We start from the raw sequence: 15822 nt of genomic DNA on the forward strand, positions 1-15822 counted from the left end.
CTTTCATCCTGAAGAAATTTAAAGGTTTTTATCTTTGGGCCTGCCTTGACCCCAAATGACCTTTGACACACTATACTTTAGGTGTAAGGTTTATGGAGCCCCTGGCAGGGGAAACAACTTGGACATCTTCACAGAATGGTGCTTGAGAATGCAGGCATTCCAAAGCACACATGAATCCTAAACCTGGGTTAATTGGTCAACAGCAAGAAATCAAAGACCATTACCTTCACTTTTTCCTCTCCTGTATATTGCCAGGACATTGGCTGTGCCTCTTTAAATATTATCTTCAAAGGCAAGTTTCCCTCTTTCCGGAATAGGAACGGAATTTCTTCCAAAATTTGCAAATTATTCTTGATGGAAAACAAACAAAGTATTGATAAAAACAGATATAATCAAAACATCCATATGAAATTAACAGGCTTAGACCTAGTACTTGTAATTCAATCTCTATTACATGTCATCCCTACTTGATATTATTATGAATTGATGCTGGTTGACAAGTTTGTCTATGTTATGAGTTAAAAGCAGATTTGCCCATATAACTTGAGGCCTTTCTATATAGGTAAGCAAGTAGGACAGAGGTATTCTATATTGTATCAGATTATTATGTTTGACAACAAAAATGTTTACATTATCATCATGTAACAGACTTATATTCCCGGAGTTTGTATACATAGATGAGTACATTTTGCAGTCCTCCTATTCCGCACTTTTCTCACTACTCGTTACTAATGACTTGTTACTCATGATTTTTTAGTCAAACACACATTTCTATTTCCATTTTGATTATGACTGCAATTATGACCCTAATCCTGTTTGGATGCATTTGCTGCATATATTTTTCTTCAAACAACTTCACAATATGTTGCATACAGTGAGTGTACACTTTATTATGGAACTTCATGATCATTATGGTTATCTGTATCATTATGATTGATTTTTATCATAACAGTATGAAGTGAAATCCAAAATCTTGTTAAAATATGCACTATGGCATCTCTTAAACACTGCTCAAGTGTTAAATCTTGTTATCTACCTGGAGGAAAGTTCTTTAATATTGAGATGTTTTGCATGCACATACTGTTGCTAATTTCATCATTAAAGATGTTTCTCTTACAGGTAATCAAAAGAGCTTCCCCCTCTCCCCAGCCAGCACAAACACACACTCTTTGAATAAAATCTACTCCCTCTCTTTCCCAGACATATATCTATATTTATACCAACTGTACTGTAGTGTAGCTATTGATTGATCCTCTACCACTCATTACTTAATTAAAGTTTTTGATGTTTTCTATAAAGGTACTGATATAGGTAATACTGTAGGGTGGCTTGTGGTGGCTGACTTTACTAAAACATTTGATTGCGTAGACCACCTTAGCTATCAAAAGATTGTATGAGTTAGGTGTTTGAGGCGAAGTTGTATCTTGGATAGATGATTTTCTCACCTCTCGTCGGCAAAGGGTAAAATACAATTCTGCCATCTCAATATGGGAACATTATAATGTGGTGTACCATAGGGAACAAAATTGGGACCACTGATATTCGTTGGTATAATAAATAATGCTTTGGACAAGGCTAGTTCCTGTATGTCGATAATGACCAGTTACTCAGTCGAGCCAGATTGGTCAGGATGTTCACAATCTTGATATATGGGCTACTAATAATCACTGAGCTCAATCCATCGAAATGTAAGCTCATGCAAATTTGTTTTAAAAGGCAGCCTCCTATAATACATACGCTTATGATTGGCGGTTTGTAGATTATATGTGTTAAATAGGTTAAAACGATTTGATGGCATTACTGCTGTTCAGGCCAACCGTCTGAGGCGTATCCAGAAATGAGCTATAGGTGACAACTACAACTCGTACACCGAGGCTTTGGAACTCATCGATCTCAAGTGGCCGGCAATTAGGCTAGTTGAACTTTGTACCAATTTCGCCATTGGACGTACTAAGTCCAAAAGATATGCCAAGCTCTTCCCTGCAACCCATACAACCTTAGCATGTCCTTAAGAAACCCCAAACCAAACGAGGAAATTAAGTTTAAGACGAACATTTACAGAAATAGCTCAATACCATTTTTGGGAAGACTTAATAACGAATGATTTTGGTGTGTTTTTACATGGTTAGTCGTATTGTTTTGCTATTTAACCAAGAGGGGGGGGGGGGTGGTATTACTATCTTCCTTTAGTGTTATTGAGTTACTACATTCCTGTATTTATTTTATTTTTTCCATTGCTACTCTTATGTAATTTGGTCTGCCACGATATGAGATGCAATAAAGTCCTACTACTACTGTTATCGTCTTTGTAATATTTTAGGTGTCATTAACTAAAGATGGTGTATAATTTTCCAATTACTTGTTCCGCTGTGTTACTCGCCTATTATTAAATTGCATATTCTTACATGATTTTTGCAACATTAATACTATAAAACTTTTAATTGGTGTTATATCTTGTTTGGACAACAAATTTGAGAGCACTGCTCTCAGAACCTCCTCTCATGGTGTCCCTGCTGGTTCCCTTCTGCAATTTCTCTCCAAATGAAAAATCAATCTTGATAATGTACAAAAAGATCTAGTGATTTCCATCAATTTCTGACAAACTAGAACAAGTTTCCTTTGCAAAATTCTGACCAAGGAGATTAAACATCACACATGATTATGAGTATTAGCTAGATCACTTAAATCAGAACAACAATTTTATCTATACTCATGTACATTTCCTGTACTCATATACTTGCACTTGGGTATCATAATCTTACTCATGCAAATTGATATTCGCACTATAAGTGTGGTATGTACTGAAAGTTGGTTTGTGTTTATCAAAATACCATTGCAAATAAATTGAACCACGTGTTAGTGGCTTTGTTGTATCACTGTTTAATTACACTTAATAACATCATTACATTACAACAGATGTATCTAATAATGTATTGCATCAATGTAATCATTTACTTTGACTCACTGGTTTTTCACCTGGCAGCTTAAGGTAGAAGCCAACATGTATTGGTATTATTTCAGGAGGTGGATCCAGGTTACGAGCAGCATAGACTTGGATCCGTTTAAATTCAACAATTTTGCCATCAATCTCACATGTCTCCCAGGAAAAGCTTTCAATCCAGATTACACAGTTTGTCTCATTCAGCTGATACGAAACATTCGGTTTTGGTCTCCACATTGGCTTAGAACCTGTATCAAAACAAAATATAGCAGGAGCCTAAAAAGTTGATACTGCCATTTTTTATTGTTCCTTTCTTTCAAGCACACATAGATAATGCAGAAGTACATGAGTAACTTCCAAGAATCATTTTTTGCTTGCAACCCAGTGGTATTTGCAGTGAGTTAACAGCTGCTTAGGACAGAAATTCATGCTATGCGAGACATGCTTAGGTGGTCATTAGGACAGTTATATTAACATCTTTACCTACTAAGTAATATTGTGATGAAATGTTATATTCGTATTATTTCTGAAAGTCAACTTTATACCATGTAAGGAATAATGACAGCTGTATTAGTTAGCAACAATAAAATATGTACTGCTTATCTTTGCTGTAAGAATTTGTACAATCATTTAGCAAGCAAATATTTCTTCATGTGAAGACTGCTGCATACATCAAGGGTATGAAACCTAACACAGTCAATTATCTGTTGTGTGTGTTGACAACACTAAAGGTAACATAGACACCAATATAGTCTTGGTAGGTGTGACAGATGCTGCATACCAGGAATGAACAATACATCCAGTATACATGTACTGTAGGGTGTGGTGTCTATTCCATGTCTGCTTACACTACGCTACACTACACTGAAATGAAAAGTACCTTTAGCATGGTGACTGCTGTACACCATGGCTTTGCGTTCACCAGTTTTCTTCAACTGCAGACAATGAGGCAGGGTGAGTTTTGCTGATTGATGTAACTTCAGATTATCAGGTAGAAGTTCCACTACTACTGTTGAGTTGCTGGTAAATGATGATTTAGAATCTTCTCGAAAACTGATTGGTATGATTCTCATCTGGATCAAGCGTTCGTTTTTAATAGCACCAGAAGGAATCTCTAGTCTTACGCCAGTCCCTGGTATCTCTAGAATCCCTCCTTCCTGGTTAACCAAAGATTGTATGCTAAGAGATGTGTCAAAGTCTATATCTTTTAACGAGTGTAAAGAAAATATCATGAATAGTACCACAAATTAGTTAGAAAACAAACATGCCAATAATCTCCAATTATATAGTTTTAACATCAATCAGTGGAGTCTAGTATCACTGTTGCTTCAAAAAAAGTATGTTTATTTGTTCTCTAAAGTGTGTCATTATATATAGCTCCATGGTCATTACAACTCCGTATTGAGCCATTGACCTTACCATTAATATAATGCATTGGCTTTCATATAGATTATGCAAATTCAAGTTCATAAACTTGCTGAGTATTACAGTTAGATATAGATTCACCAGCTGTGCACCTTTTGTATGGTTCTGTATGAGACCCACATATCTGTATGTTAAGGCATCATCAAAGATATCATAAAGCAATGTTTAACAACTGGTAAAGAGGGTATCATATCTGTCAGTACACAGTGCTGTACATGCATGTTAATGGCCAGCTTATGCAATATGAACAATCTCAACTGCTTATGTTAGGTAACTCAGAGCATGATAGAAGTGTGAAATATAGCAGGAAAAGTCACGCATTTCACATTCCCTTTCCCCTTCGATACAACTAAATTGTCATGTGCTTGCTTGCTTGAATCTAATGAATCACACTGTTTATGGTGTTACCACACATAGACTATCACTGTTCTGATTTACTTTACCAGCTCAAGCGTGTTCTCTACATGTGACTCTGTGAGTGTGAAAATGCATCATAAGACCTTTTTCATTTTCGTCCTGGATAGTACTACACTAAGGTCAGAAGAAGGCTTTGAAGATTGCCTTATCTCAGCCTATTTACTAAACTGTATACTATTCAAAGGCTAGTGCTGCCATTGTTATTCACTTTATTCCATCATTCATCAGTGCTATTACATCTTCAATTATATTTTATAAAATGTCTACCATGAAAAACTCTTCTATATTTTATTATGATTCCTTTTCTAAGAAAGAGTTATTCCACTAACCATATCCTTGGTACTGTGAATCATAAAGTTTAAAATAAATAAGTTTAAGCTAGACACACCTTTAACTGCTTTTGTTGCTGATGGTTCATTATAGTTCCTACTGTGTAGTCTAACCTCCATCTGGATGAAAAAATAATTCCAGATAAATACAATAGCAACAATTATCAATTTACAATTGCTGGTAACTGACAGAACTTCTCGAAAGCAACAATCAAACAAATATATGATGGAACCAGAAAGTCACGTGACTTAGCGATTCCTTGCCAATATGAGAAGAAACTTTGAATACAAGATTTTCTAACGAGCTGAAATGTTGAGCAAAAATGGCAAGTATTGCAGAAATTGAGTAATGCGTACTTATGCAAAGAGGGTCAAAGGTCAAACAAACTTTCACTTCTGCATAATTAGATTAATTCTGACTGTAACCAACAACTGACATCCAGCGACCTTTGACCTACTGAAAAACAATAGGGAACATCTGCTCACCAAGGGCTATCAACATACAAAGTTCAATGTTGAAGCAACGTTGCTTCTTCAGATGTAGTGTTTACCAGGTTTTCAGCCTTTGACCTATGGTGACCTCAAATGACCTTTAACCTCCATGAAAAACAATAGGGATTATCTGCTCACCAAGGGCTATCAACAAACCAAGTTCAAAGTTCAAGCAACCTTTACTTCTTGGGATATCGTGTTTACAAGGTTTTCAGCCTTTGACCTCTGGTGACATCAAATGACCTTTGACCTCCATGAAAAAAGATAGAGATCTAATCCCTAAGAGCTGCCAACATACTAATTTCATAGTTCAAGCAACTTTCACTTCTTAAGATATCGTGTTTACATGGTCGTCAGCCTTTGCCCTCTGGTGACTCTAAATGACCTTTGAACTCCATGGAAAACAATAGGGATCATCCCCTCACCTAGGTCTATCCGACTCACTCTATCCACAGTTGAAGTTTAAAGTTCAAGCATCCTTTACTTCTTGAGATATTATGTTGACAAGGTTTTCAGCATTTGACCTCTGGTGACCTTTGACCGTCATGGAAACAATAGGAATCATTTGCTTACCAATGGCTATCAAGATACAAAGTTTAAAGTTCAAGCAACGTTCACTTCTTTGCGATATCTTGTTTACATCCTTTTTAGCCTTTGACTTCTGGTGACCCCAAATGACCTTTGACCTCCATAAAAAACAAATGGATAATCTGTTAACCTACGTCAATTTACAGTCCAAGTTTAATGTTCAAGCATCTTTTATTTCTTGAAACACCAATTTACAAGTTTTTCTGCCTTAAGTAGATCTCTGGTGATCTCTCAAATGACCCTTGAACGCCATGAAAAACAAAAGGGATCATCTACTTACTAAGGACTATCAACACACCAAGTTTAAAGTTCATCCAACTTTAACTTCCTGAGATATCATGTTTACGAGCCAACGTGTCACATACACACACGCACGCATACACACACACGCCAAGTTGAATGCATAGGTTCCTTGCTTTGCAAAATGCAAGAAACCAAAAACACTAGGCCTAGGCTCATCATCGAGTAGCACTACTGTCAGTACTGACTACACTAACGTTAAACTTTAAAGCTAGTAGTTAGTACTGATAACAGTGGCTAGTAGTACATTTTTATTTTAAAATAATGACATAGGATAATGTATATTATTTTCTAACAAAATGAGTACGGTGAAAAATATCTTTATGTTATCATGTTCAAATACGTAGGTGTAATATAAGGTATAAATATCCTCAATAATTTCTATTTGCTTTTGTACCTTTCATTAACTTGTTCATAACTTCATATAATTAACATTCCTTCTTTCATAACACTGCCGCCGCTGATTATGCTTGCTCTCCACGTAGTATTGGACCAGACCATATAAATATCCAAATTAGCTCTTAAACAGTTATTACTACTTCCTTCTTTGAAATAAACGAATGAATAAATAATAACGTCTTCCACATGGTAGCCTAACACCACACTAAGTCCATGGAAATCTAGCTAAGCCTCACCATCTGTTTATTTGCTGAAATTGTGAAGCAGTTATAAGATATGCATGGAATACTTTCATTATTGCTGTTACGTTCGACCACATGGTTGCCTAGCATCACACTAAGTCAATGGGGTAACCTAGCCTATCCGTCTGTTAATTAGCTGAAATTGTGACGCAGTTATAAGATATCCATGGAATACTTTTGTTATTGTTGTTATCTTCGACCACACGGTAGCCTAACACCACACTAAGTCCATGGGAAATCTGCCTAACCATCGGTTTGCAAAAACCGCATCGGGAGGGTACCTTCGTTATTATTGTAAAGCATTGGTGGAAATTTCAGCTGCAAAAACTGATCGCCACAGTATTATAGGGCTGGCGACTAGCATTAATTTTTCCAGAAAGTTTTATCGCCAGCCAAGAATGGTCATCGCCAATGCGACCGTAATGTCAGTCACGTATACACTAATAGATAATCCCCTAAAGCTTTTCAAGGAACAGTGTTAAATTATTAGCAAGATTTCAAAATCAAATGTGATGTTTCAGTTAAAGCATTGCTTGTACCATTTTGCTCGCGAGGGATAATTCGATCATCAAAAGCGGTGCATCAAAAAGATAAAATCAGATTAATAGTTCTCAAAATTGTAATCTGCAATATTTACGTTAACTAATCATTCCTTTAAGCGTCTTCATTGGACAATTCCTGTTGTTTTGAGAAGACATGAACTATTCGTATGGAGCACCCACTGTAGCCCCCACTAAAGAATATTATAGTTAAATCCAATAGAAGTTTACATAATCCTCATATCTTGCCAACAAAATGGAATAAAATCATTCAGAAATTATTTTATTTGCATTGCTTTACAGGTTATTAACCTTTTCTTCTCTTATCTTTATGTTAGTATTGATGTACATATTTGTATATTTCTTAGTCTTTGATTCTCCTGCTTATAAATATTTTATACTTATACTGGTAATAACGGAAGTGTATGAACGATATATGCAACTTTTTAATAGATTCAAGTTAGATATTTCTTACGGAAGAACCTGTACATGGTATTTGTTCAACGGTATAGCAATATTGTAGTTCGAACTATGAATCTGAACGCTTTTAATTAGCCCCAGCAGGCGATGAGAATAGAAACAACTTCAGCCGCAAGTATTACATGTATAAGAAGGTGAACTTACAATATGCACATATGTTATGAACTATGTGATAGGTCTGATTTAAGTTCCGATGCTGGTTAAAAGGCAACAGATTTCTCATGAGTTCAAGCATCTATAGAAGTTTAACTTTAGAGTGCTATTTGATTGCGATCAAGTTGATATTGTATGTGAAACCAGCTATGTTAATGCTACATTCGTTAAGTTAGTCTTGTCATCCAACCATTGCTTTAAACGAATCATCCGGCTTCTCCAAAGGAGCGTTTACTGTACATTTACTGGCTTAGAATCAATAAATCCGTGATGCAGTATCTTGAAAAAAAAATCAGATTCATTTGCGTGATATTTTTTAACATTGTGTTCGTATACAGCAACACAAAATACGTGTCTAGTTCTCAATGTTTAAACAGTAGATATCATTCAAATCTCATGAAGCTATTAGTAAGAACACTGTTAATTTATTGGCAAATATTAATTCAATTGTACCTCACTCATGTTTACACTCATCTGGATAAATAATAACTTAAATTATAGTTACCATTCAAACCCCTTGAAACTATAAGAGACAACCGAGTTCATAATTGAGTAAGATTGAACTTAGAAGAAAGGGTAGCAATAATGGATTTTTACAAGTTATGCATTCTGTGCTGTTTCTGTTATAATCTGCTGGCAACAAACTTGACCGTTAACGAAAGGAGGAAACATAATGCCACTTCAGTCCACAAAAATCCCACAAGGGAAAATTAAAGTAATTGTTTTAACAAACGAATATCCGTGACACTAAATTCGTGGTACACAAATTGTTTAAATTAGGTTAACAACGAATTTACATAGCTGGTAACAACGAATCTAGATCGCTTAGCTTGTTGCGGGTATCAAATAATCCTGTGAGTATTACATGGTTTGGTCAATTTGTACAAAATATTACGTAATCGGTAGTTTTATTTTATTTTAATAAACAAGTGAAACTAGTGACTCAATTGTCACCTTTATTTGTCTTTAATCATAACCCAACTTATTTACTTATGCAAAAAGGGCAGCTACACGAGGGCATCTATACGGGGCAGCTATACAGGGCAGCAATACGGAAGTAGCTATAAAGGGGCAGTAATACAGGGGCATGGCTACACAGGGCAGCTATACGTGGGCAGATAATGGGGCAGATATACGGGAGGACTATATGGGGTCATGAAAATGGGGGCAGCTATACAGGGCAGATATACAGGGGCAACTATACAGGGACAGCTATATATTGGCAGCTACACGGGGCAGCTATACCTGGACAGAAATACGGGACATATTTACAGAAGGCAGCTATACAGGGGCAGCTATTGGGTTAGCTATACAAAGGCAGCTACAATAATGTACAGGGTCGGTTAAGAATAATGTTTTACGATTGTTGTATGTGATATGGCTAATATTTCACTAAAATTAAATGAACATAAAAACACCTGACATGTTCATGACACTCTATACGGTCATCGGAAACCAAACTTGAAGGTCAATATATGTACATTCACAACCCACAAAAATAGAAACACAGCATATACATCAAAATATTGCACAATATGTAACAAACCTGCAGTTTAAAGGTATGTATGTTAACTAAGCCTATATTTACAATACTTGTAATATCAACAGCGTCACTGATATGGAAGTGATACAGGTGTCCCAGTATAAGATTAGTGTTGTTAGCGCTGAATGATATTCAGGAAAACAGTGCTCCCGCCCATAACACTATATTTTGTATTGTTGAAATATGTACTTGGGGAGAATTGCTTGAATTTAAAGTAGTTGTTTGAGTTATGAGAGAAACACGGGGCTACTCTCAGGGTCAAAAAGGAAGGAAATTGGACCCATGTTCTGCAGTAGAAGTAAAAGGAAGGGATCTGGAAGTCGTGTTGTATTAAACATTTTATATTTTATGCAGGCTACAACCCCCCCCCCCCTATGTTCATATTAATAATGAATGTGAATGAAAAAACCAGAAGGCAGACTTTTATATCAGCAGTAGCTGACATAACGGTGAATTATCTCATACCTGCCATCGACTGGTCTGTAAATTCAGACGGCTAAAAGAATCAGAATACGAGCCCTCATTCCAAACTGTAAGAATAAAATGAAAGAGAGTTCTGTAAAGTATCAGTGCTTACTTAATTTTTATTGGTCTGTATTGAAATCGTAAACATTATGATAACCGGATAAGCTAAATAATCAATCTAGTTGATTCCTTAAATATGATCTTATCAGTTCATTATCATCATCATCTCAGTGATATGGCTGATCAGTTTATAATCCTTATATCTCAGTAAGATTACCGATCGGTTTACTATCATTATCATCTCAGTAATATAGCTGATCAGTTTATAATCCTTATATCTCAGTAAGATTACCGATCGGTTTACCATCATTATCATCTCAGTAATATAGCTGATCAGTTTATAATCCTTATATCTCAGTAAGATTACCGATCGGTTTACTATCATTATCATCTCAGTAATATAGCTGATCAGTTTATAATCCTTATATCTCAGTAAGATTACCGATCGGTTTACTATCATTATCATCTCAGTATATAGCTGATCAGTTTATAATCCTTATATCTCAGTAAGATTACCGATCGGTTTACTATCATTATCATCTCAGTAATATAGCTGATCAGTTTATAATCCTTATATCTCAGTATGATTACCGATCGGTTTACTATCATTATCATCTCAGTAATATAGCTGATCAGTTTATAATCCTTATATCTCAGTAAGATTACCGATCGGTTTACTATCATTATCATCTCAGTAATATGGCTGATCAGTTCATAATCCTTATATCTCAGTAAGATTACCGATCGGTTTACTATCATTATCATCTCAGTATATAGCTGATCAGTTTATAATCCTTATTCTCAGTAAGATTACCGATCTGTTTACTATCATTATCATCTCAGTAATATAGCTGATCAGTTTATAATCTTTATATCTCAGTAAGATTACCGATCGGTTTACTATCATTATCATCTCAGTAATATAGCTGATCAGTTTATAATCCTTATATCTCAGTAAGATTACCGATCGGTTTACTATCATTATCATCTCAGTAATATGGCTGATCAGTTTATAATCCTTATATCTCAGTAAGATTACCGATCGGTTTACTATCATTATCATCTCAGTAATATAGCTGATCAGTTTATAATCCTTATATCTCAGTAAGATTACCGATCGGTTTACTATCATTATCATCTCAGTAATATAGCTGATCAGTTTATAATCCTTATATCTCAGTAAGATTACCGATCGGTAACTATCATTATCATCTCAGTAATATGGCTGATCAGTTTATAATCCTTATATCTCAGTAAGATTACCGATCGGTTTACTATCATTATCATCTCAGTAATATAGCTGATCAGTTTATAATCCTTATATCTCAGTAAGATTACCGATCGGTTTACTATCATTATCATCTCAGTAATCTGGCTGATCAGTTTATAATCCTTATATCTCAGTAAGATTACCGATCGGTTTACTATCATTATCATCTCAGTAATATGGCTGATCAGTTTATAATCCTTATATCTCAGTAAGATTACCGATCGGTTTACTATCATTATCATCTCAGTAATATAGCTGATCAGTTTATAATCCTTATATCTCAGTAAGATTACCGATCGGTTTACTATCATTATCATCTCAGTAATATGGCTGATCAGTTTATAATCTTTATATCTCAGTAAGATTACCGATCGGTTTACTATCATTATCATCTCAGTAATATAGCTGATCAGTTTATAATCCTTATATCTCAGTAAGATTACCGATCGGTTTACTATCATTATCATCTCAGTAATATGGCTGATCAGTTTATAATCCTTATATCTCAGTAAGATTACCGATCGGTTAACTATCATTATCATCTCAGTAATATAGCTGATCAGTTTATAATCATTATATCTCAGTAAGATTACCGATCGGTTTACTATCATTATCATCTCAGTAATATTGCTGATCAGTTTATAATCCTTATATCTCAGTAAGATTACCGATCGGTTTACTATCATTATCATCTCAGTAATATTGCTGATCAGTTTATAATCCTTATATATCAGTAAGATTACCGATCGGTTTACTATCATTATCATCTCAGTATATAGCTGATCAGTTTATAATCTTTATATCTCAGTAAGATTACCGATCGGTTTACTATCATTATCAAAGGAATCAGAATACGAGCCCTCATTCCAAACTGTAAGAATAAAATGAAAGAGAGTTCTGTAAAGTATCAGTGCTTACTTAATTTTTATTGGTCTGTATTGAAATCGTAAACATTATGATAACCGGATAAGCAAAATAATCAATCTAGTTCATTCCTTAAATATGATCTTATCAGTTCATTATCATCATCATCTCAGTGATATAGCTGATCAGTTTATAATCCTTATATCTCAGTAAGATTAATGATCTGTTTACTATCATTATCATCTCAGTAATATAGCTGATCAGTTTATAATCCTTATATCTCAGTAAGATTACCGATCGGTTTACTATCATTATCATCTCAGTAATATAGCTGATCAGTTTATAATCCTTATATCTCAGTAAGATTACCGATCGGTTTACTATCATTATCATCTCAGTAATATAGCTGATCAGTTTATAATCCTTATATCTCAGTAAGATTACCGATCGGTTTACTATCATTATCATCTCAGTAATATGGCTGATCAGTTTATAATCCTTATATCTCAGTAAGATTACCGATCGGTTAACTATCATTATCATCTCAGTAATATAGCTGATCAGTTTATAATCTTTATATCTCAGTAAGATTAACGATCGGTTTACTATCATTATCATCTCAGTAATATAGCTGATCAGTTTATAATCCTTATATCTCAGTAAGATTACCGATCGGTTTACTATCATTATCATCTCAGTAATATGGCTGATCAGTTTATAATCCTTATATCTCAGTAAGATTACCGATCGGTTTACTATCATTATCATCTCAGTAATATAGCTGATCAGTTCATAATCTTTATATCTCAGTAAGATTACCGATCGGTTTACTATCATTATCAAAGGAATCAGAATACGCGCCCTCATTCCAAACTGTAAGAATAAAATGAAAGAGAGTTCTGTAAAGTATCAGTGCTTACTTAATTTTTATTGGTCTGTATTGAAATCGTAAACATTATGATAACCGGATAAGCAAAATAATCAATCTAGTTGATTCCTTAAATATGATCTTATCAGTTCATTATCATCATCATCTCAGTGATATAGCTGATCAGTTTATAATCCTTATATCTCAGTAAGATTAATGATCTGTTTACTATCATTATCATCTCAGTAATATAGCTGATCAGTTTATAATCCTTATATCTCAGTAAGATTACCGATCGGTTTACTATCATTATCATCTCAGTAATATAGCTGATCAGTTTATAATCCTTATATCTCAGTAAGATTACCGATCGGTTTACTATCATTATCATCTCAGTAATATAGCTGATCAGTTTATAATCCTTATATCTCAGTAAGATTACCGATCGGTTTACTATCATTATCATCTCAGTAATATGGCTGATCAGTTTATAATCCTTATATCTCAGGAAGATTACCGATCGGTTAACTATCATTATCATCTCAGTAATATAGCTGATCAGTTTATAATCCTTATATCTCAGTAAGATTACCGATCGGTTTACTATCATTATCATCTCAGTAATATGGCTGATCAGTTTATAATCCTTATATCTCAGTAAATTTACCGATCGGTTTACTATCATTATCATCTCAGTAATATTGCTGATCAGTTTATAATCCTTATATATCAGTAAGATTACCGATCGGTTTACTATCATTATCATCTCAGTATATAGCTGATCAGTTTATAATCTTTATATCTCAGTAAGATTACCGATCGGTTTACTATCATTATCAAAGGAATCAGAATACGAGCCCTCATTCCAAACTGTAAGAATAAAATGAAAGAGAGTTCTGTAAAGTATCAGTGCTTACTTAATTTTTATTGGTCTGTATTGAAATCGTAAACATTATGATAACCGGATAAGCTAAATATTCAATCTAGTTGATTCCTTAAATATGATCTTATCAGTTCATTATCATCATCATCTCAGTGATATAGCTGATCAGTTTATAATCCTTATATCTCAATAAGATTACCGATCGGTTTACTATCATTATCATCTCAGTAATATAGCTGATCAGTTTATAACCCTTATATCTCAGTAAGATTACCGATCGGTTTACTATCATTATCATCTCAGTAATATAGCTGATCAGTTTATAATCCTTATATCTCAGTAAGATTACCGATCGGTTTACTATCATTATCATCTCAGTAATATAGCTGATCAGTTTATAATCTTTATATCTCAATAAGATTACCGATCGGTTTACCATCATTATCATCTCAGTAATATAGCTGATCAGTTTATAATCCTTATATCTCAGTAAGATTACCGATCGGTTTACTATCATTATCATCTCAGTAATATAGCTGATCAGTTTATAATCCTTATATGTGAGTAAGATTACCGATCTGTTTACTATCATTATCATCTCAGTAATATAGCTGATCAGTTTATAATCCTTATATCTCAGTAAGGTTACCGATCGGTTTACTATCATTATCATCTCAGTAATATGGCTGATCAGTTCATAATCCTTATATCTCAGTAAGATTACCGATCGGTTTACTATCATTATCATCTCAGTAATATAGCTGATCAGTTTATAATCCTTATATCTGAGTAAGATTACCGATCGGTTTACTATCATTATTATCTCAGTTATATAGCTGATCAGTTTATCTCAGTAAGATTACCGATCGGTTTACTATCATTATCATCTCAGTAATATTGCTGAACAGTTTGTAATCCTTATATGTGAGTAAGATTACCGATCTGTTTACCATCATTATCATCTCAGTAATATAGCTGATCAGTTTGTAATCCTTATATCTCAGTAAGATTACCGATCGGTTTACTATCATTATAATCTCAGTAATATAGCTGATCAGTTTATAACCCCTATATTTCAGTAAGATTTCCGATCTGTTTACTATCATTATAATCTCAGTAATATAGCTGATCAGTTATAATCCTTATATCTGAGTAAGATTACTGATCGGTTTACTATCATCATCATCTCAGTAATATAGCTGATCAGTTTATAATCTTTATATCTCAGTAAGATTACCGATCTGTTTACCATCATTATCATCTCAGTAATATAGCTAATCAGTTTATAATTCTTATATCTCAGTAAGATTACCGATCGGTTTACTATCATTATCATCTCAGTATATAGCTGATCAGTTTATAATCCTTATATCTCAGTAAGATTACCGATCGGTTTACTATCATTATCATCTCAGTAATATAGCTGATCAGTTTATAATACTTATATCTGAGTAAGATTACCGATCGGTTTACTATCATTATCATCTCAGTAATATAGCTGATCAGTTTGTAATCCTTATATCTCAGTAAGATTACCGATCTGTTTACCATCATCATCATCTCA

The 15822-nt window shown here is 34.2% G+C and overlaps 1 protein-coding gene and 1 long non-coding RNA gene across 2 annotated transcripts in view; one reads left to right on the plus strand and one right to left on the minus strand.

The window, feature by feature from the left end:
- The window catches only part of LOC139982813 (uncharacterized), an 890000-nt gene that overhangs the window by 380793 nt on the left and 493385 nt on the right, over positions 1 to 15822 (minus strand). The window contains exon 43 of the mRNA XM_071995913.1: positions 10314 to 10378. Within this exon, the coding sequence (XP_071852014.1) occupies positions 10314 to 10378 (65 nt within the window). The remainder of the gene's footprint in view (positions 1 to 10313; positions 10379 to 15822) is intronic.
- The window catches only part of LOC139982835 (uncharacterized), a 204976-nt gene that overhangs the window by 78637 nt on the left and 110517 nt on the right, over positions 1 to 15822 (plus strand). The window lies entirely within an intron of this gene.

The sequence above is a fragment of the Apostichopus japonicus genome, chromosome 16 (assembly GCF_037975245.1).
Source record: "Apostichopus japonicus isolate 1M-3 chromosome 16, ASM3797524v1, whole genome shotgun sequence".
NCBI lineage: Eukaryota > Metazoa > Echinodermata > Holothuroidea > Aspidochirotida > Stichopodidae > Apostichopus > Apostichopus japonicus.